At 39.5% G+C, this 23,416-nt stretch overlaps 1 protein-coding gene across 1 annotated transcript in view; it reads right to left on the reverse strand.

Moving 5' to 3' along the window:
* The window catches only part of Metap1 (methionyl aminopeptidase 1), a 32,196-nt gene that overhangs the window by 3,138 nt on the left and 5,642 nt on the right, over positions 1-23,416 (reverse strand). The window contains exons 2-10 of the mRNA XM_038310875.2: positions 19,702-19,753; positions 16,975-17,084; positions 15,600-15,660; positions 11,791-11,882; positions 10,339-10,422; positions 7,493-7,631; positions 4,745-4,876; positions 3,571-3,714; positions 570-635 (exon numbers count right to left, since the gene is read on the reverse strand). Coding sequence (XP_038166803.1) covers positions 570-635; positions 3,571-3,714; positions 4,745-4,876; positions 7,493-7,631; positions 10,339-10,422; positions 11,791-11,882; positions 15,600-15,660; positions 16,975-17,084; positions 19,702-19,753 — 880 coding nt within the window. The remainder of the gene's footprint in view (positions 1-569; positions 636-3,570; positions 3,715-4,744; positions 4,877-7,492; positions 7,632-10,338; positions 10,423-11,790; positions 11,883-15,599; positions 15,661-16,974; positions 17,085-19,701; positions 19,754-23,416) is intronic.

A 23,416-nucleotide genomic window follows, 5' to 3' on the forward strand; every position in this document is an offset into this window, starting at 1 on the left:
AGTACTTTACACTTACTGACAGCAGAATTATCACATTCAAAGTATCTTCTTAGAAACCCTTGGATGTTCCAGTCTCTACACACTACCCATCAAGATGCAAAAGGGAGAATGAAGCAAAAGAAGGTAGGCAGAACCAGCTACTGATTTGATGGGTAACAAAAACAAATAAAAATTCAGCAAATGTTACAAGGTTTGAAATATCAGCAGATAAGGGTGCTTGCCAACAGCCTGACAACCTAATTTGGTTCCCAGGCCACACATGGTAGAGAACAAATCTCCACTCACTGCCTGCTCTACATACTATGTGTATACTTGCAAAACTTAAAGATATGCCGAGCAGCGGTGGCACATGCCTTTAATATCAGCACTTGAGGAGGCACAGACAGGTGGATCTCAATGAGTTCGAGGCCAGCCTAATCTACAACACAAGTTCCAGGACAGTCAGGACTGTTATACAGAAAAACTGTGTCTCGAAAAACAAAAATAAATAAATAAATTTAAAAAAATAATAAAGACATAAAATTTTAAAAGAAATGTTACAAATAGAATATAGAAACACACACACTCACCTTCACAAATCATTGGCTCAATTGTAAACACGTGGCCCGACTTCATCACACCGACTGCCTTATTTTCTGAAATTAAAAGAAAGTCTCAAAAGACACCAAAACCCCACAGCACTGAACTGAACAGCTTACAGGAACACGGGACTGACATTTCCAGCAGTTCCCCTTCATTAAATTCTCTCATAGTCTGTCATTGAGCAAAGAGGCCATCACCAGTAACCACCTGTCTGTGGGCAGATTGTATTCCAGCTTGGCTTTCTGCGATAAAATAGAGGGATGTCCACAGGCTAGGCTTCAGATACAGTCACCACTGTGGAAAAGCAGTCTGTATGTGCACAGAGATTAGAGAAGGCAATCGCTGCTGGGCGTGGAGGAGCACACTGTAATTCCCAGAACTCCATAAGGGGGGGGGGGGGGAGTTTTGGGGGTAGTCAAACAGAATGCCACTGCCCATCACCCATCCACTTAGGGAAGTGTGAGTGATATGTGTCATATGCCAGAAGCCTCTCAATTCTTTGAGGAAGGGGAGGATGATTACATAGTGGAATACACACTAGGAAACAAATACACAACTTAGAGAAAGGTCTGTAAGTAGTCTTTATCTCATTCTCAAAGGGAACTAAAACTGCAGAATAGGCAACTTGTTTAAATGATAAGGAGACATCGCTTTCTATATGAAAGCAAACTGCACTTTACAGTCTATATATTTACGTTGCCTTTTGTCAACTTCACAACTAATATTTTTAGGACCACCATGAGACATGAGTAAGGCTGCCTGGCCCTGCTTCGTCTCCAAAGCCAGAACAGTCTTTTCAGAAAGGCCTCACCAATATGGAGCACAAGTTTAAATTTAAAAAACCAAAGCACAAAAAGTGATCATTTATCAGCTAAATAAGCATGGCATTTACTCAGGCTGGCCACCAGAGGGCAAACATGTCAGTTGCTCCAAGGTTCTTTTGCAGTCAAAGGCATCCTTCCCAACTGAGTTGCTACTGTACAAACACTAACTTTACTCCAGCTGGGCAGGCAAGTGACCCACACAGTTCCATTCCAGCCTCCTCATGGTGAACAGCCAGCATTACCGCTCTCCACTACCTTAGGCTCCCCAACGTACACTCAAGGCAGATCTGCTTTTTAAAGTCATGTGAACCCTTGGAAGCAGAAAGCAACTAAGAACTCTAAGAATTAGGTTTTTCATTTCTAATATCATGAACTTGTTCTCAAAATGGCCTGCAACTTCTGATTTACAGGGAGTCATTCCCCTCAGTCTACCAAAGAGAAAATGCTAGGAATTCTTGTGTGGTGCCACAGGGAACAAGGGGAATGAAGGGATCTAAAGCTGTGCTGTCGGTTGCTTCCACAGCAACAGAGATGGGTTTTAATGTTTATAAATAAACAAACAAACAAACTACAAAATTAAAAACCATAATAATAGTTGCTTCCTCAGCCCCCATGTGAGCAGTCAAGGTTGCTGTGTGTTCAGGATTTCAACTGCTATGTCCATTCTAGATTAGCAGTGCTCTCCCAGAAATATTTCTAAAGATGCTAACATGTGCAGTCAGAATCCCCCATCTTTTCTTCCTCATACTGTCTGTTCCTTGCCCTCAAAAGAAACCTGCAGGCAAACTCAGCATAGGTCTCACTTCAAAACATCTATTCAGGAGTCCCTCCACCTGCAAAGTAATCTCAGGCATACTTTAGTTAATGTTCAGGACCCAGTGACTGACTGCTTCAGTTCTTACTGTAAGAAGCATTAGACCCAAGAGAAAGACTGAATCCAGACGACAGACCCCAAAGCATTTGTTCACTAGACTCACAACTGAGCAAAGGAGCTGCCCGTGTGAGCACATAGTCTGCTGAAAGCCCGTGTGAGCACATAGTCTGCTGAAAGCCGGGCTCAAAGACACTTAAAATGGAGCTCAGTGCCAACGCTTGCCTAGCAGGCACAGTAAACAACAAAGCTGAGGGATGATGTGGAGATGTGACCATCACATGAAATAGCGCATATCATGCCACCATCATTCTAAAACAACAGGTCACGTTTTAGGTAGGAATGTCAGGCAAACTCTAAAAGCTTCCCAGGTATCAACTCAATTCTAACAATTCCTGGATACTATCATTCCCTATTACTGTAGGATGAGAAAAATTGACACAAAGACATTACTGAGTGTTTATATAAGTTCAGAGAGAGAGGAAGAAACGTGCATAAGTGCATACATTAAATTCCTGCTGTTCACTGTCGTGGACAGCTTTTACTTCTAACACCAAATAACAGATGTATCCGTTAATGGTTAATCTCCCAGAGAAAAGATCTCTGGAACACAATGTCTTAGACTAGGAGATGATGTCATGGTGACTGGTGACCAGAAAAGATGGGTTGAAGGAAACAGAGCCTGGATCGCCGCCCCTTCCTTTGTTTTTCTTCCATACTACTCTCGACTTAAAATAAGTACCTATTCTCCTTTATTAAACCAATAAATAATACACAAAGAATTACCAGCAAACCAAGTTAGGATGAACTGATTTCACCTAAGAAACTAGAAGGGTGACAGCCAGACTATGTACTGATCACCACATCCATTTAGGTCTCTCCTAGAGTGCGCAGTCAGGTTACACTTCCTACTTCCCTTGCAGTTAGATATAATTAAGTCACTCAATTCCTACAAACTGGAACAAATACAGGTGATTTATGCGCATCCCTGGATAGTAGACTACAACTCCCAAGCACATCCTTCCAAGCATCTCCATCCCCTCCTGACACATTATCTGTTGACTAGGAGATGATGTCATGGTGACTGGTGACCGGGAAAGATGGGTTGAAGGAAACAGAGCCTGGATCACCCCTTCATGACCAAACACCTCCTCCTATAGACTATCATGTAAGAAAGACTTCAAACTTGTGTTTGAACAGGTAACACTGGGTGGGAATGGGTGTACTCACAGCAAATACATTCCTTCAGTGAATACAAAATAGAAGGCCCTAAAGTATTTGAACAGTACTCACTGGCATAGTGTGGCACATTGGGGGCTGTATGGAAAAGTTTGTGGATTCCATGCCCACAATAGCTTCGAACAACTGAAAATCCATTTGCTTGGGCATGTTTCTGAATGATATTTCCCAGCTCTCTGTATCGAACACCAGGCTTCACTGAAAGAGAAAAAAAACCATGAGGAAGAGCAGCACTTAACTAAGCAGTTGGTTTCCATGTAGCAAGGACCTTTGTGTGTATACATGGTGCCTTCATGCCTGAATATAGAGATGAGGAAATTCAGGCACAAGAAAATCCAGACAGTCAGTAATGACAAAGCTTATTCAAACACAGGAGCACCACTAATGTAAAACAGGGGAAACGCCATGCAGAATACCAAGGGGTCAAAAAAAGCACCTTCTGTTTTCTCTAAAAACAAACACTAAACAAGAAAATGGAAAACACACTTTTTTATCCTCTTTCCCTAAGGGTATCAATCAGGGTTCCCTAAAGGAACAGAACTTACAGAGGAAAAAAAATGCATTTTTTGAAATACAAAAAAAGTTATATTCAAATATATAAAGTTGTCCTCTTACCCCCAAAAGCACAGTAGCTTATGTGCCTATGTGCACACATACATATATGTAATTTTTAAATTGCTTTAAAGGAGGTACATCTGAATACACAGGTAAAAAAAAAAAAACTAATTTGAAAGAATCTTTAAGATATTAGTAGAAAAAATAGTAAATTAGCAATATTGAACATTCTGTGATTCTGACCTAATTAAGTACATACACTATCTGTACATGGCTTAACACACAGCAGAGAGAAAAAGACCCTACAAGTACCAAGGACACTATGAAAAGCAATAAGGGAGGCAAACCACAGAAGCTCCATCCTTATCCCCCAAATCCCTATCCTTGTTTTAATTTCCTATGAGAACACAAGGCAAGTAAAAACAAAAAGCCAAATAAAGAGAAAAATGCAGGGCGCTGAGCAGTGGTGGTACACACCTTTAATCCCAGTACTCCGGGGGTAGAACTCAGTGAGTTCAAAGCCAGCCTGGTCTATAGAGCTAGTTCCAGGACAGCCAAGGCTGTCACACAGTGAAACCCGGTCTCGAAAAAACCAAGTAATAAATAAATAAAATAAACGTGCATTGAACACTGGTGGTGTGTGGTGCAAAAGGGTGTCAGGGCTTAGGCTGACCTGCATCAATGGCTTGCATCAGGCATTCATATGTAGTCTGGACAAGTTTCCGTGCTCCTTCATCCACATCTCCAACAAAAAAGGTCTCATTTAGATCCCCATGATAACCATTTCGATAAAGAGTGATGTCCACTGGGAGGGGGGAAAAAGGCAAATGTAACCAAATGAAAACAGCACTGTGTGCATTGTCTAACTCCCCAGTGAGTGTGGTGCTGCCTAAGGAAAACCCTCGGGGGAAAATTCACTCAACTCACTGCAGAGAACAAGAATATGGCTGTGCAGCACAAGACAGATGCAGGCTTTTATGTCAGTAATGAGATCCTTTGTGACAGAAGAAATATTACACCGAAGACAGCTGTGTAAGATAAATAACCAGGTTAGCAACACTGAACTGACAACTTCACTAAGTTCTGAAATTAGACAGGAAACATTTCCACTATCTTTAACTCGCTCTTCCTGAGACACAAGAGCAAAGCTTATCTAGTTCTAGGGATTTTTTTTTAAATCCCACTGGTCTTTCATCCTTCTGTAAGTATCATCTGTCTTCATCCCAAGCTTAAAATAAAGATTAAACTGTGTCACTACAATAAACTATCTAGAGAACACACTAAGTGAGTATCTTTACACTGCGGAGCGGACAGTTCATCCCTGAAAGCGCCATATGCTGTCATAACAGAAAGATAAGGCCATTCAGGTGTGGTGGTACAGGGCTTTAACTTCACACTGGGGAGGCAGTCAGGTGGAGCTCTTTGAATTCAAGGCCAGCGAGAGCTACATAGCGAGACCAGGTTGCAAATATTAACGATAATTAAATACTATGAAAATCAGGGCTGAATTCAGAATTTATGAAATCTTCATAAACAACCTTAAGAAGTCAGTAACAACTACAATACTGTATTATCGTTATTTTCTTCTAGCTGTAGTCTCTACTTTGGATACTACAAAGACTAATTTCATGAATAATAAAAATGCCATGTAGGGGCCTGAAGAGATGGCTCAATGGATAAAGCGATTTCTGAACAGTAACGAGGATCTGCGTTCCTATCCCCAGCATCCACATAAATACAGTCAGGTGTGGAACGCATGCCTGTGACCCCGCCCTGAAGGAGCAGACACAGGAGCCAGCTGGTCTCGTTACAATGGTGACACGCCAGGTCAAGTGAGAGTGCAACAGAGGAAGACCCCCAAGTCAGCCTCTAGCTGCGCACAGGTAAGCACACACAAACAAGAACACACTCAGACACGTGCAGCTTTACATTATACACGTTTTAATGTATGAATTGAAATATATACATATATAATACACACACATACAAGACTTCATCTAGGGAGGCCTATCAGTTTAATTTTTATTGTTTGAGAACTTAATGCATGAATATAATGTGTTGCAATCAAATTCACCGCATTCCTTCCACTTTTCCATTCCCAACTTTATGTGTTGGTTTTAAAAACACCGAGTCCTCTCAGTACTACCTCTATATACCTGGTGTAGGCCACCTCCTGGAGCATGGGTCGCATCCTGACTCTCCCTGCCTCGGGAGCCACTGTTGAGCCCGCTTGGCTCCACCCAATGCTAGAATCTTGGCTGGCGTGATCATGTAAAGGTGTTCAGTCAAGGTGCTGTGAATTCACGTGTCCAAAGCCGTCATGTCCAGCACACGCTGCTTCACTGCAGATGTCCACAGCCTCTGACTCTAAGGATCTTTCCACCCCCTCTTCTAAAATGGTCCCTGAGCCTTGGCAGGGAGTAGGGTGAAAGAATGAGGGTGTGATACAGATGCTCCACTTAGAGCTAACACTCCAGTCTCATCTATTTCTCTGCATGTTGGCTACTTGTGAGTCTGGATTAATCGCCATCTACTACAAAGACATGGTTCTCTGATCAGAGTTAAGAGCTATACTTAAGAACCTAGGGTACCATTTAATACTGGGTCCATTTAGCAGAATAGTAGTATCACGTTCTCCCCTGAGTCTATGACTTAGATTTTTGGCCCAGTTAACAGTATCAGGCTTGAGTTTCTTAAATCAAATCAGAAAGTGGTTGGTTATCCCCGTAACAACCATGTTATTATGGCACCAGGGTCATCTCTTGCCAAGCCAGTTGTTACTGTAGCTCACAGTGTTCACAGCTAGGTAAGACTGTTGACTTTTTCTCTAGGGGAGCTAGCTTCCATGCTGTAGCTCAGCACATGCAGTGTTTGCAAGACAGCAGAGTACAGGAGCTCAAAGCCACTCCTTTAAGAAGCACTTCTGCAAGAGTTTTTCCCTGACATCTCTCATAAAACTCTCTTCATAACCATTAGTAAATTGGTAAAAGAAAATTACATAAAAAGTCCAATATTAATTTTGCATTGACATTTTTTGCCTACTTACCAATCACATGAGAAATAGGCTATGAAGAAATAACAGGCTATATAGAACATATCATACTAAATGTATGCTGAAGACAACACACACGCAATTGCTAAACAGGTTTCCTGCCAGGTGTGGTGCAGAAAATCCACCAGCACTGGGAGGCAGAATTGTCTGAGCTCAAGACCAGCCTGGTCTACATAGTGAATTCCAGGACAGGTAGGGTTCTGTAAAGAGACCCTGTCTAAAAATAAACAAACAAAGTGGGATTCCTTCAATTTTGAGTGAGAGTTTTAAATAGGGAAAAATCAAGTCAAGAAAACAGAAACCACCTAACAGACTCCCAAAACTTGTTTTTTTTACTCACAATAAGAAATGTCACACATATTTTCTTACCATTAACAATATCACCTTCTTGCAAAGGCCTTCTGTCTGGAATCCCATGGCAGATGACTTCATTCACTGAGGTACAACAAGACTTTGGGAAATTATAGTAATTCAGGGGAGAAGGATAGCAATTTCTTGCAATGCATGCCTATGGTAAATTAAAATACAAAGAAAATCATTTGGAATGGACAAAAGGAAAAAATCTATATACAATTAGTCAGATTGTAAAATCTGAAAAATTTTAAGACAGATGATACTATAAAGAACTGATATTATATTTTACTTGAAAATAGTGATGGGTGTATAGATATATGTGCATGTATATATGCATGAATGTGTACTGGCAAATATACACACAGACACACACCCATTCTCTCTCTCTCTCCCTCCCTACCTCCCTCCCTCTCTCCCTCTCTCTCTCTCTCTCTCTCTCACACACACACCATGTTTTCTTAGAACTAACAGACCAAGAAACAGCACTACAGACATATGATGACGCCAGGCCAGGCCAGTAGATGTTACCGGGCCAGTGTCTAGTATGCTACATAACAATTAAATATATTATTTACAAACCAGTTTACTGCTCTTCATGTAAAGGAGAATAAAATTCACAAAATACAAATAACTGTCATCATATAAAGAGTTTACTGACTTTACTACTTGTGAAACATATTTTCAGTAAAAATAGTCCATATTAATAAGCACCTTCAATAATACCCTATGTTAAGGCCAACTCCATCCCTATAACAAGAAAATTAATACATGTACAATTAAGAAATGGTAAAGTACTTTCTGCAACACATGATATTCTGAGGTGTTAGAGAGCAGCTGTGTGATGTTACAGTGGTAATCGGAGTGCCATAGGCTCTACTGCCGAGTGCATTTCAGTCTAGTATGTCTCTAAGCCTGCAGAAAATACCATCTGTGGAATAAACAGTCCATAATTTACTAGAGATTCCACTACTTCTAGGACCCTGTAGGCAACTGAAGTTCCCTGAGATAGAATTGTGCTTCACAGCAAATAATGATATCCTCCTGATGGCTTGTGCTTCTGCAGCTACCACAACTCTGTCCTCGAGGAGACCGTCAGCCTCACCCCTTTAAGTTTTATGACCCTGGGTGATGTAATACCTCTTTCTCCTCAGGCCTACAAAATGGAAGCAAAAGAAACACCTAGTCACCTACTTCCAGAGGATGCTGGTGATATCAAACAAGTAAATATAAAGGCACATTAAAGGGCACCTAGCCCGAGAAAGTGCTCAAAATTCCTAACAATGATATACCAATATATATACAATACCCCAACTCAGAATTCATATAAGGCTAAATAAAAAAATTTCTAAGGCCAGCATAATGGTTCAGAGGGCAGTCACTTGCCACCAGCCTGACAACCTGAGTTCCATCCTCATGACCCACATGATAGGAAAGAACTGACTTTCACAAGTTTTTCTGACCTACACACACACACACACACACACACACACACACACAAATCCCACCCCACATAAACCAAGCAATAAATTCTAGACTGCTAAAAAAAAAAAAAACTCCAATGATGTTTTCTTTTTTAATTTTTAAAACATTTTTATAAACTCAGGACACACAGTCCAGTTCTTTCAGGGAGGCTGTCGCCATCAACAATACCATCGTCACTGTAACGGCAGGGGTTCAGGGGTCAGTTTCATCCTTACAAGCAATGGATGGATAGAGAGATCTTTAGAACCCACTGTCCACATGTCTGAACTACTTAGCACTTTTTTGTGCACAACGTAGGCACACGATGTAGACACTAGTCTACAACTAGTAGACTCTAACAAGCAATCTTTATTTTAAAACAAAAGATATTGTCATGTAATATACACTACAAATTTTATCTGATCTGTTTATTGTCTTGTTAATGAGTATTTTGAAGTTACGTGGTGGTTTCAATAAGACCCACAAGCTCATCTCTTTGAATGCTTAGTCACCAGGGAGTAGAACTCTTCTGGTAGGACAAACCTTTGGCTCACAAGGTTAGAAGGGTGGCCTTGGGGGACTGGCTCTCTCCCCCTCCTCTATCTACGCACTGTCTACCCCCTCCCACCACCAGCCTGCACACTGCCAAGTCCACAGGATAGTAATGGACTAACTCTCTGCAACTGTAAGCAAGGACAGATTAAATGCTTTCTTTGTAAGAGCAACTGTGGCCATGGCATCTCTTCACAGCAACACAACACTGACTAAGACAGGATTCTCCCATCTCATCTGTTTATTGCCTTTTTCTGTGTGTATGAAAGGGACTAATTTCTAGTCTAGTTTCTGCCGTTTATTCTGTATTTCAGAATACTTGGCATATGTAGTGGTATGGTTTATTGGAAGCACGGGTTAATCAATTCCATAAAAGTTGATAAAAGACTGAAGTTTCAGAATAACATTTCTCAAGCGTCCCTGGATTTCAGCATCACATACATAGTCATGCCTCGGTACCTGTAGAGGACGGGTTCCTCAATACCCGGCTGGTTACCAAAATGTGCAGACACTCCAGTCTTCAGTACAGTGTAGAGTCTGCATATATGCTATCCACATCCTCCCCACACTTTAAGCCATCAGTCTATTGTTTACTATTACACTGTAAATACTCCTATGTAGAGAACAGTAACAAGGAATAAAAGAACGCAAACATGTCTATACAAACCTAAGTTATGCCTAGATGCCCAAGATCTATAAGTAGGATATATTACCAATTAATAGCTACAGAATGTTTCCCATATTCAAAACAACAGAAAAATAAGCTTTCAAATTCACTTAATGAAGTTATTTTGGACATTATAAAATGAATTTTTGAAAGTTATAATATAAAAAAGTAAAGTTCTTACTAAGTGTACAGCGTGATCAATTTCTTCAGTAGTTACACCTGCTTTAATCATCCCAGCAGCAATATCCAAGACTTCTCTAGCAAGCTGAAAAATAAGTACATTCAAGAAGAAATGAAATAACCTATATTCTACACTGGCTTTGATTTTATAAAATATCAGTCAAATGAAATCATTTGATGTAATTTTGGATGCAATATTTAAGTCAGAAACATACAAAAGTATGTAAAATAAATGTATATAAAAAGGTTACTAATAACTTTTTGTTTTTGAGACAGGCTTTCTCTGTGTAACAGCCGTGACTATCCTGGAATTTGATTCATAAACCAGGCTGGCCTTGAACTCACAGACATCCACCTGCTGTTACCTCAGAGTGCTGGGATTAAAGGCATGCACCACCACCATCTGGCACTAATAAGTAAGCTTAATGAAGATTTATATCCTAAATTAGGTAAACTATCAACCTACAGTCTTACATTTCTAAAATGGGGGAGCATGAAAAACCTAATGAATTTCCTCAAAAAAATCATAATAAGCAAAAGAAATAATTCTCCAGACAATTCTCCAAACAATAAATTCTCCAGACAATAAATAGCATCAAATCACTTTAAAATGCTGCACAAAAGCCTTAAGTGAGCATCTAAATGAACGAAATCAGTTGTTTCTAATCCCACCCATACTCCAAACACAGGTGTCTCACAAGACTTTAGTCTAACTGCGCGAGTCTTAGACCTTGTCCTGTGCTATAACATTTGTAAACATAGAATGATCATACAAACTTCACTCTTAAAAATAATGCTTGGGGGGCTGGAGAGATGGCTCAGAGGTTAATAGCATTGCCTGCTCTTCCAAAGGTCCTGAGTTCAATTCCCAGAAACCACATGGTGGCTCACAACCATCTGTAATGAGGTCTGGTGCCCTCTTCTGGCCAGCAGGCATACACACAGACAGAATATTGTATATATAATAAATAAATAAATATTAAAAAAAATAATGCTTGGTAGCCGGGTGGTGATGGCACATGCCTTTAATCCCAGCATTTGGAAGGCAGAGGCAGGTGAATCTCTGAGTTTAAGGCCAGCCTGTTCTACAGAGTGAACTGCAGAACTGCAGGGATACACAGAGACTCTATCTCAGAAAAAACAAAACAAATAAAATAAGAACAACGCTGCAAAAGTTCTTGAGCAAAGTCATGTTCATCTTCCTGTCTTTGCAATTCAGTAAATGTTTATGCAAATAAACAAACAATACAAAATTGATCAAAGAAAATGGCAACTACAGATGAGTTGCTTAGTTTTATTCTAAAATAGATTATTTAAATATGAAAATGTTTTGAAAATAGGTAAAGGAAAGGGATGGTTAGTAAGAGTTTACAATTTACAGCTTCATAAACCATAAATCAGACTTCCTGTGATCCTCTTAACCCTGTCCTACCCGTGAAGAAAAACAGCTTACCCTACACACAAGTCGCATCCCTTCTATATCTTCAGCTGAGAGTAATTTGATTTGAGAAGTACCTTTGAGAGCCTGTTCAGATTCAGACATTCCTGGAACGGAAAATGAGTGAGTAAAACCACAACCAACAGAAAGACAGGACTCAGTACATTATACCCTGACAACCCGGTAACGGCTGATTCTCCTTATACAATACTATTTCAATTTCAGAGGATCCAAGTAAGCTTGTTTTTTTTTTTTTTTTTAGTATTTTCAACACTGTTGCGGGAGCTCCTTCTGCTCCTTCAGCCAATAGCCATTGAGATATCAGCCCATTGGGGTGTGGTCTCTCTCTTTAAAAATGCGGCCACTTCCCTCCACTAGCTCTCTGGCTTCCGGCTCTGCTTCTGGCAACTAGGCTCCCTTCCTGATTGCACAGAGGGCTATTGTCTGGGACGGTGATCTGTAAGTTTTTCCCTTTTAAATAAATAACCATTCTATTAATCATAACTCCAAACTGGTGTGGGATTGTTTGTGATTTACGCCTTCATCCGGTGCCCCAACGTTTGGCAGGAGTCAGAGGCAGCTAGGTCCTCTTAAGAGTAGAAAGCACTGTTAACCACTGAGCTCTCTCTGAAGCCCTCTAAATTACTTTTCATTACCATAAATTAAGAAAAGATTCACATCAAAAGACAGGATTATCAATTCAATATTAGAAAGTAAATGACTATCCAGAAAGATAGTCCTCATAACTTGGGTTGCTATCACCTTAAAATATAAATCTTAAAATATAAATCTCAAATCAAAAAAAAAGAGCATCTGGGACAATGCTACTCCAGCAATACTAGCAGACATAAGTGAAAGAAAGAGAACAGAAAACGTGAAAGGAAGGACAATGGCTTTATCAACTGCAAATTTTACATAGCCACAGAACAAAAGAACCATCTGATAAATGAATGAAAATATTTAGCAAGTTAGCAGTCAAGATGTCAAAAATCAGAAACTCTGCCTACCATAATACAAACACGCTAAGAACTACTAAACAATAAAGTACCCAGAACAAATGTAACAAAAAAGAGCTTCAAAAAGGAACTCTGAAAACTTCATTTTAAAGATATAAAAGAAGATTAATACAACAGAAAACATGCCAACAATAACAATAAATAAACAAACAATAAATAATGCCAACAACACATTTTGGAAATCAAGACAAACTTATTATATAAACTTAATACAGAAAAAGAAACATGCAAAAATACTCAGCAAATTTCTGGAGGAAAAAAAAAAAAAAAAAACAAAGGTGACAGCAAGAAAGCCTGCAAATATGAAAACATTTCCAGTAGTCAAATTTGGCAATGGCATATGATTACACAAACACCAGATCAAAGACAAGAGAATCAAATAGAATAATACAAGACACATTTATCTTACTATATACAAATGCTGAAAGTTTGAATAATATGACAAAACATTAGTATTTAGCTGAAGAAAAAACATTTTTATCATATAATTCAGAGTGTTAATGTACAAAGAACATTTTAGAAATCAACTTTGAAAGAACATTTTAGAAATCAACTTTGAAAAAAACTATTAGTCTAATGGGGTTAAGAATATGAACATTCAAAAGGAAAGAAAATACAATTTTTAATACATGAAAACCTGTTAAACCTTATAATCTAAAAATGTAAGCTAAAATAAAATATACAATTTCTCAACCTTTCAGACTTATAAATACCATACAAAGTTGATAACAAATAATGCTGGTAATGCTGGTGACAATGGAAGAGAAGCAAAGTGTTTTTCTTTTAAAATTTAAACCATTCCCTGAAGTTGTGTGTCATCCTCAAAGAGGATGCCAGTCTTCACTGCATCGTTCAAATTTAGTGTATGTCCTGTCAGAGCAAGCATACCCATGTTTTATTTGTTTTCTGGAGGGTTTTTGTTTTATTTTTGTTTGTTCTTTCAAGGCAGGGTTTCTCTGTGTAGCTCTGGAGCCTGTCCTGGCTCTAGCTCTGCAGATCAGGCAGGTCTCAAACTCATAGGTCTGCCTGCCTCGGCCTCCCAAGGGCTGGGATTAAAGGTGTGGCCACCACCAAGGCTCATGCTCATGTTTTTATGAGAGTAATGATTGGCAAAACACTCTGATATTTCTAATATCTCAAAATAAAAATGAATATATCCTTTGATTCAAACCATTAGACAATTAACCTAAAAAGATATTCTTAATTATGAACAAAGATGAAACTACAAGAATAGAAGCTACAATCAAATTCACAGAAGCAAAACCCTGCAAATAATCTAATCTAACCATTCATTAGTAGAGGCCTGGTTGATAATTATGATACACCCACACAATGAAATAAAATTACAACTAAAGAACTTATACGAACTCATATAGAGCACATCACAATATATTAACATATTAAGAGAGGACAAAAAGGTGAAAAGATGTATTGGTGTGTGTATTTGTATATAAACTCACAGAATATCTTGGGAATGTTCTTAATCCTCTACAGAGTAGGATTTCTTTTCAATGCAAAATATTCTATTCTGTTAAAAGTTATATTTATTTCTTAAAATATTAGGTTAATACTACATTCAAAGGAGAATAATAAAATTACATGTTTTCAAGGTATCACTATACTGTCTTTTCCTTAAATTTATTCACAATGAATTTAACTAAATTTTCAAATTACATATAGGAAAGTAATACCATGGCTCCGCACATCTTAAAAGCAGAGCAGCTATCTAAGCTCCCATTCAGCGGTACAAGCTGCCCACAGAGGCAGCAGACATGGAATCCCATGCTCAGAAGGCTGAGCCAGGAGGACTGTCCAGGAGGCCAGCTTGGGCTAGGTAGTTAGATCATGTCAAGAATAAAAAAATGTTAAATATTTTAAATTTAAAAATAAACAAATGAGGAGTTGGAGAGATGGCTCAGCGGTTAAGAGCACTGCATGCTCTTCCAAAGGACCCGAGTTCGATTCCCAGCAACCACATGGTGGCTCACAACCATCTGTAATGAGGTCTGGTGCCCTCTTCTAGCCCGCAGGCATACATGCAGACAGAATATTGTATCCATAATAAATAAATATTTAAAAAAATAAAAAATAAAAATAAACAAATGATGTAAAAACCACTGGTATTCAACCATTCTCATTTCTGACATGCAAAGCCAGTCAACACCTAGTCCAACCTAAATACTGTACAAGTTCAAAGGTCAGAGACTAAGTAAGTCCACTGACCTGTGTGGCAAATTACTCATCTTCTCTGCATGTCTCACTATTATTATCTATAAAATAGAGAAGACAACAGAACCTACCTCAGAAATGTTGAAAGTATTAAATGGAGTAACACGTGCAAAGAACTTAGCACAGTGCCTGACACATAGCTAAGCAGAAATAAATATCAGTTACTATCACAGCATCCCCGTCATGCTCACAACACTACCTCCAGCACCACCACTGCCATCCTCTACGCTGCTACAGCCCAGTCTGGAGTGAGGATTCACTCGGGCCTTCAGAATCGACTTTTGCTTTAATTAAAAAAAAAAAAAAAAAAAGCCTTTCCCTCCCATCTGGCAGTTCATTTAACACAAAATACAACGTTTTTCTCAACGTTGTCTTTAATAGCCACATAAACACTGTTTTCAGAACTGGACAGATTCCTAAAGAGGGGGAAAAAAATCTTGATCTTAAACATTCTAATGTGGCTTTAAAACAAGGAACAATGTTTATGTTTACAGCTACATGTCCAGCACTGAAAACTCTACACAGAGCACTCCTTCCTCGCAGTGATAACCAAGCCCACAAACAGAAAAGTGAACTCACCTAAGGGATGGTCAGCGTAGTCTGGCCTCTGAATGTAACTGGGCACTGGCCTTGTTGGCATCTAAAAACATAACAAGATCAGTTCAGCACCTACTACCTAGTAGTAACAAAATAAACCTGGGAAGAAGACTGAAGAGTGGAGTTCAGGCAGAAGTTTTTAATAAGTCAATTCTAAACCAGGCAGTGGTGGCACACACCTTTAATCCCATCAGTAGGGAGGCAGAGGCAGGATCTCTGCATTCGAGGCCAGTCTAGTCTACAGAGTGAGTTCTAGGACAGGTTCCAGAGCTACAGAGAAACTCTATCTCAGAAACCCGAATGAATGAATGAATGAATGAATGAATGAATGAATGAATGAAAAAAATAAAAGAAGCTAATTCTAGTTGGCATGTTAATGCTGTAAGACTCCTAGTTTGTTCACTGACGCTAAGCTTACCTTCTGTGCCAGTGCCACACATGTCTGAGAAAGGAGAGCTCATATATAAGAGGCCGTAGAAACGGCCAGTGTTCATCATGTGGCTCCAGGGAGACCCGACTCCTCTGGTATCTGCTGACACATGAACTCATGTGCAAATACCCACACAGAGATAAAAACGCAGAATTTAAACAATAAAAGGAGTAAATCTTTAAAAAAAAAATAAAAAATAAAAATCACCAGGCTCTTGCTCCAAACTGGAACAAAGTGGCATCTCAGAGTAAAAAGGAAAAAGTGCATATTCCTAGACACAATCACTGGAAGGGGATACAGAAACGTCCTTATGTGTCTGGTAGCTTTCCAAATTTTATATTAAATACATATTCATTTTATTAAAAGTACAAGACAAGTCAGTTTAAATATTCAAGGGTAGCAAATTTCAACTTAAGTGAATTGTCATGTTAAAACCAGAAGGTATAGCTGCACATGCCTTTAATCCCAGAATTTGGGAGGCATAGGCAGGTGGATCCCTGTAAATGTGAGGCAAGCCTGGTTTACAGAATGAGTTCCAGGACAGCCAAAGCTACAAAGGGAAACCCTGTCTTGAAAAACCAAAGCCAAGAGAGAGAGAGAGAGAGAGAGAGAGAGAGAGAGAGAGGAGAGAGGAGGAGAGAGAGAGAGAGAGAGAGAGAGAGAGAGAGAGAGAAAATTTATCCCATTCTTATTTAAAATTTATAAAGTTTTAGTCTTTATATCTAAAATCTTCTCCACTTCTTCCACAACTGCCAACTGTCCTACTAGTTCCCAAACAATACACCCTGAGCTCTAGAATGTACACTGTTCCTTCCTGAAGGCAATCCTGTTCGTGCCCCCTACTGGAATACAAATTACAAGTATTAATTTCAGGAAACTGAAAACTGGTTAAGACAATGATACACCCCAGTTACTTGGCATACTCACCAGTGGGTAATGTGGTCTGAGTTTACCAGTGTACCGGTAGCCTGCCCATGGATCAGTGTTCACATCTCCTACGGTCCAGGAACACACTTCCCGTTTCGCCTTTTCATCTTCTGGGAGAGAGAGATGGACAGATGTGAAGGTGAGAGAAGAGAAAGATGCTTCGGTCTCCAGGCTACTGAGCAGCAGCACACTTTACTTTCGCTTTGCTGAATACAGAGCACCCAACCCAACCTGACGACACGGCTGCTGTGGTGCTCTGCTCACAGTTCTGACCGCTCAGACCCCAGTGCCTGGGAAGCAGCAGCTAGACACTGCTGTACAGTCTCAAACAGAACAGCAACCAACGGTAAACGCATGTTCTCTACGATGTCAGTTCACACAAACTTAAATTTAAAATAACACATATGAGCTAAACCTTCGCATCTGAATTCAGACGTAACAACTGAATCTTATGCTCTTATTTAATGATCTAATGATCCTAAATCATCCCACAGCAAACTTACATTTAAAAGAAATTGAATTTAACAATCAATGGCTTTTTTTTTAAGTTTTATTTCTCTTTTATTTTTCTCCAAGATTTATTTTTACATGCATTGGTGTTTTGCCTAAATGTATGTCTGTGTGAGGGTACCATATTTCCTGGAAATGGAGTTGCAGACAGTTATGAGCTGCCATGTGGGTGCTGGGATTAAACCTGGGTCCTCTAGAAGAGCAACCAGTACTCTTAACCACTAAACCATCTCCCAAGTCCCACAACCAACTGATTTTAAGTGAAGGTTTTTATCAATACAAAACTATTTCTGAACCCCAAACAAATAAATAGACTCCATTCACCGACACTAGATTCAAGTATTACTGAAAATTCTTCAGGTAAAGCTAGCATTAAATGGTCTGTCTGAAACAGGACCCTCTAGAATGTGTCTCTTTAAATCTAGGACAGGACAAACAAGATCCAGGCTTTTGCTGAGCACAGTGGCGCACATCTATCATCCCAGCAGTTGGAAGACTAAGGTAGGAGGATCATTAAGTTCAAGTCACACAGAGTACTCCATTACTAGGCTCAGGGCTATCCAGATGGCTGGCTCTGTGAATAAAGGAGGCACCAACACCCCACAAGGCAAAAGGAGAAAACTATATCCCCCAAATGTCCTGACTTCCTTCCAACCGTGTAGCATGTATTTATTCCTGCACATGCAAGCACAAATACAAATAAAATGGTAAATGAAATTTTTTTAAAAAAAAATCTAGATTCTGTCTCAAAACAAATTTTAAAAGGCTGTGCTTTACCAACCTCCTAGGAAGGAAACAAGGAAAAAGGAAAGGAAAGGCTCCCTTTCAAATCTCCCTGCTGATCTGCATTCCTGCCCGTCTACAAACAGTATTTTCAAAGAAGAATTGAAAGCAGACCTCAAACAAACAACACAAAAGCTATCAAGACAAACAAGGCTGAAACACAAGTTCTTTTCTAATCTTTATACAGAACTTACTTACTAGAAATTTACACCTGAAAATTTAAGCAAGCTTACATTTCAGGATCCATTTAATCCTAGACAAGTACTAGATTCCTAATGATCCTGATGAGCTGAGGCTGGCAGCAAAACCTTTACACAGCTGGGAAAGCAAAGGACGCTGTACGCTAGTCTTCAAAAACCACAATGCAGTAGGTTCAGATAAGATACAGGCACAGTGCCAAGGAACATCAGACTTCACGCACTATAAGGCCCAAAATATATGACCTCCAAGCTGTACACTTTCATTCAAGGACCAAACCAAAAGCAGCAAATCTCCTTCTTTATGCTTTGGTAAACTTTCACTGACAGTATTTCCCACTGGCAGACTACATTTCCTCCCGTGGAAAACCCAACACTCCCATTAAGCACAGCACAGATATCACTTTATACCACCACAAAAAAAAAATCTTTTAAAAATTGTTTTCCTTTTTCCTTCAAAGATGGTTTGGTTAACCTCAGATGCTTTGGTAAAGCAATCTAACAAACTTCATTAGACCAACGACCTCCTAGAAAACAGAGGCAGATGAGTACAAGGTACCAAAATCACCAAGACAGAAAGTTTACAGCAACTACCACACTACCTGCTAACACCGTACGCATCAGAGGGCAGTGCTTTACGCACAGAAGTCCTTGTCAACTGCCAGGAAACCATGGCAGGTCAGCCACAATAATAACTACCTTTACAGGATGAGGAGCGGATACAGAAAGGCTATCTGAATAACAGCCAGTGTGGCTGACAATGGCTAAAAAACAGTTAATCGTCTGTGGGGTAATATAAGACACCCCCAAAATCCACAGGGTTTGGTAATACATGCACTTGGGAGGTAGAAATAGGGAGGTCAGGATTTAAAATCATCATCAGCTACAGAGCAACAGAGATCTGACCAAATAAAATCAAACAGCCCCTGTATTTTGTATCCTCCGCCTACAATATGCAGACACTTTTAGCAAAGACAAGAGAGTGCCAAGAGATTAGGGCATCATCAGGTACTAGCCAAGTCAGAGCCATTTGCCCTAGCAAAGACCTCATGTTTTCATATTAAACAAATGAAACAAGATAAACCAGATGTAATTCGATGTATTTTATTACATATTACCAAAGAATAATAATTTCAGGTGTCAGAATTATACTTTCAGAACTAAGAGAAGTGCTAATGCTCACTCATCAGCTGCACCCGAGGCCAAGGGTGGAAGGATAAGCAGCAGTGTTACTTACTTGCTTTCTTATGTAGTAACTTGTGAGTAGCCCAACTTCCTTTAAAGCATTCCTAAAAGAAAACACAAGGAAATCAGTTTCAGGCCTTCCTTAATCAGAAACATTTTTAAGGACTGTTCCACAGAAGAAACAGTCATTGGCGGGTATGATGGTACATGCCATTAATCCCACCCCTCTGGAGGCAGCGGCATGCAGGTGGGATCCAGGCCAGTCGGGACTGCACATTGAAAGTCTACTTCAAAAAATAACAAAAAAAAATAATAAAATAAAAAGACTAAAACACAAATGTTTGAAAAATATTTATAAAAAGCTTAAGAAATGACATCAGCCAGGCAGTAGTGGCAATACACACCTTTAATTCCAGCACTCGGGAGGGAGGGCAGGAGGGAGGGCAGGCAGGCAGGCAGGCCATCAACTCAAGAAATCTAAGTTAGGGTTATAGTTACAGTTCAGCCTGACTGTGTAGTGCCTTCAATAGTACTAGGGTAGCCCTGCCCCAGCCCACCCCTGTACTGTGTTTGAACATTACTCCCTAGATGGCAGTATTATTTGGAAAGGTTGTAGAGCCTTAAGGAAGGAACCCCTAGAAGTGGGTTATTGGAGCTAGCCTTGAGATCTGATGTCTGGCCCTGCTTCCTGACTAAAGACAATGTGACCAGCTGCCTCATGCTTGGCCCACCAGCTTTCCTCACTGCAATGAGCCATGAATCCCTCCTTAAGCTGTAAATCAAAACAGTCATTCCTCCTGAGCTTTTCTCCTCAGGAAGTTGGCCAGAGCAATGAAAACAGTAACCAAGAGTTAGAGAGTTCTCAATGTTTTAACTCTCCACCCCCAAAAAAAGTAGTGGGTATAAAAAACTTAAGTTTTCCTATTGGCTGTAAAGATTATTTTATATAGAATCAGCCCATTATAGTTGTACCCTATCATTCACAGCAAAGCAAGAACTGTCTGTATTAAAAGCCAGTTCTATGTAGTTCTTCAGGACCTCGTGGATCATTACAAATGAGGACAGAGATGGCTCAGCAGTCACAAGCTTCAAGGGACACAAGTTCTGTTCCTGGCACTCTCATAAGGAAGCTTACGACTGCCTGTAACTCTAGCTCCAGGGGATCCAATGCCCTCTTCTGTACTCTGTGGACACTACACACATCCAAAAACCACATACACACAATTTTTTTAAAAAAATCTTTTAAAAAAAAAAAAGCCTTAACTCTGGGTACATATCTGGTGACAGTCACATGCTCAACTCGGTATTGGCTGTTCCCTAGACTGAAAGTCTTTTTGATATCTACTATTGCTAAATAATCATCCTTAACATAATCTGACCCCTCTTATCTCCCCCCTTTGCATAGCGCTGTATCTTTTTATTAGTCTTTATAACTTAAATTATGCAGCTAGTTACACTTATGCCAAAAGGCAGACACATCACCCCCATTTCCTCTAGCTACATATCTAGCTGTCTTTAGAAAGCCTGCAATCCCATGTCACCAACATGTTTTTAAAGATTTATTTACGCGTGTATGTGTCTGTGTGTGCACCTGCGTGCTTACGTTGCATTCATATGAAGTTCCATACACAAAGGCCAGGAGAGAACATGAGACCCTCAGGAGCTGGGATTTTTAAGGCAGCTGTAAGCCACCCCACATGAGCTCTGGAAACCAAACTCTAGTCCTCTGTGGGAGCAGCAAATGCTCCTCGTACTGTCCCATCTAACCTCCCCTGAAATGTGCCTTTTACAGTTCTGTATTTGGTTTAAACTTTATATCCAACATTAGCATTTATCATTTTTTGTCATATTTTCATTTTAGCTGGTCAATTCCTTCTGATTATACATTTTTACAAAATGTCACATGACATTTGGATAAGAAACACCTACTGCTGCCTACATGTGAGCTGAGTGTCAAATGACAGCATCACAGATAAACAAGGACAGAAGCGGAGACTCACAGCTGATGGGAATGCACATCTAGCATGTACTAGTAACGTATGGACTGAATAAAGAGTTAGTATTCTGTCATTGCTGTTTTGAAGGAACTGGTTGCAAGAACTTGCCCAAGACATAAATTGGGCATAGTGGTTGGTGTATATGCCTGTAATCCCAGCATAAAGAAGCTAAACTTGGATTGCCAAAAATCCTTAGGGAAAACCCATTTTGGACTGTATAATGAGAATTGTTTCGGGCGGTGGTGGCGCACGCCTTTAATCCCAGCACTCGGGAGGCAGAGGCAGGTGGATCTCTGTGAGTTCGAGGCCAGCCTGGTCTACAAGAGCTAGTTCCAGGACAGGCTCTAAAAAAAGCTACAGAGAAACCCTGTCTCGAAAAACCAAAAAAAAAAAAAAAAAAAAAAAAAAGAGAATTGTTTCAAAAATAGTAATAATAATAATTTACCCAAATGCGTTTTGTTTTGGTTTGGGTTTTGTTTTGTTTTCTGAGACAGGGTTTCTCTGTAGCTTTGGAGCCTGTCCTGGAACTAGCTCTTGTAGATCAGGCTGGCCTCAAACTCACATATCCAAATGTTCTTAAATAATATTTACTTTCAAATATTTTTAAAACTTCTTTCAATACATGAGGTTTGGACCCGAGCAATTCTTTAGCAGTGACGAGCACTGGCTGCTCTTGCAAAAGACCCTAGTTCAGTTCCCAGCACCCATACAGTGAGTGGCTCACAACCATCCTTAACTCAAATTGCAGGAGATCTGATGACTGCTTCTCAAGAACACCAGGCACCCACATGGTACACATACAAACATGCAAACAACACTCTCACACATGATTAAATAAATCTAAATGATAAATAAGGTAATAACCGTCTTGAAAACATTTACCAAGCCCTAGGCTAGGCATTGTACACAATCCTATTCACCTTTTTTCTAACTCTAAGAGCGGTACCGTCCATCAGTCCTCTCTCTATTACAAGTTAGAAGATGAGCTATCCAAGGCTATTGGAGCAAAGACTGACACCCAGGTCTGACTGCAAAAGCAGTCTCCTTCCACCTAGCTACAGTCACTGACATTTTAGCTCTGAAATCCACAAACTACAAGCATCATTTAGCTCCTTTTCAGGCAATCACCTGGCTCAGGGCAAGACAATGAACAGCACAGAACCTTGTTAATAACAGCAGTTAAGAAACTGAAAATTTTAAGTTCAGCCATAATAAATGACAGTAATTAATATACACCTTTGTATCTAATAATATAAAAAATAATATAAGTAGAATTCCACTTTCCCATTCTTCAACTTTCAGTCAATGCACTGAGAGCATACTGACACCACAATGAACAAAAAAATGAGTAAACCTCAGCCCCATCTCAAAAAAACAAAACTCTTACAAGCAAAGAAAGTAGGGTACATTGATATAGATATAAATAATTTGCATTGGTATGGATCTTGGTTTATTGATACAAATTTAAGGTCAATCTTGTTATATGTATATTTCTGCTCTTGATTGAGGTGTTGTGATTGTGTAGTTCATTTAAAAAATGTAATGTATAATTAAGAAATATAGGTTGTTAATGGATAATCATCTTTAATAGTCAAACTTGTAGTCATGTCTGTTAGATTTTCTAGATGTATAGAGATATATTTCAGTTATATATTCTTCCAATCTTTAAGAGACCTTCAGAATATGGCATTTAAAATCTTTAAGAACTTAAGATTTTTCATGATAGTGAGACACATTTGCTCCTGGCAAGACCAAGCTACTTCAAGAAAA

Source organism: Arvicola amphibius, chromosome 14 (assembly GCF_903992535.2).
Source record: "Arvicola amphibius chromosome 14, mArvAmp1.2, whole genome shotgun sequence".
NCBI classification, from domain to species: domain Eukaryota; kingdom Metazoa; phylum Chordata; class Mammalia; order Rodentia; family Cricetidae; genus Arvicola; species Arvicola amphibius.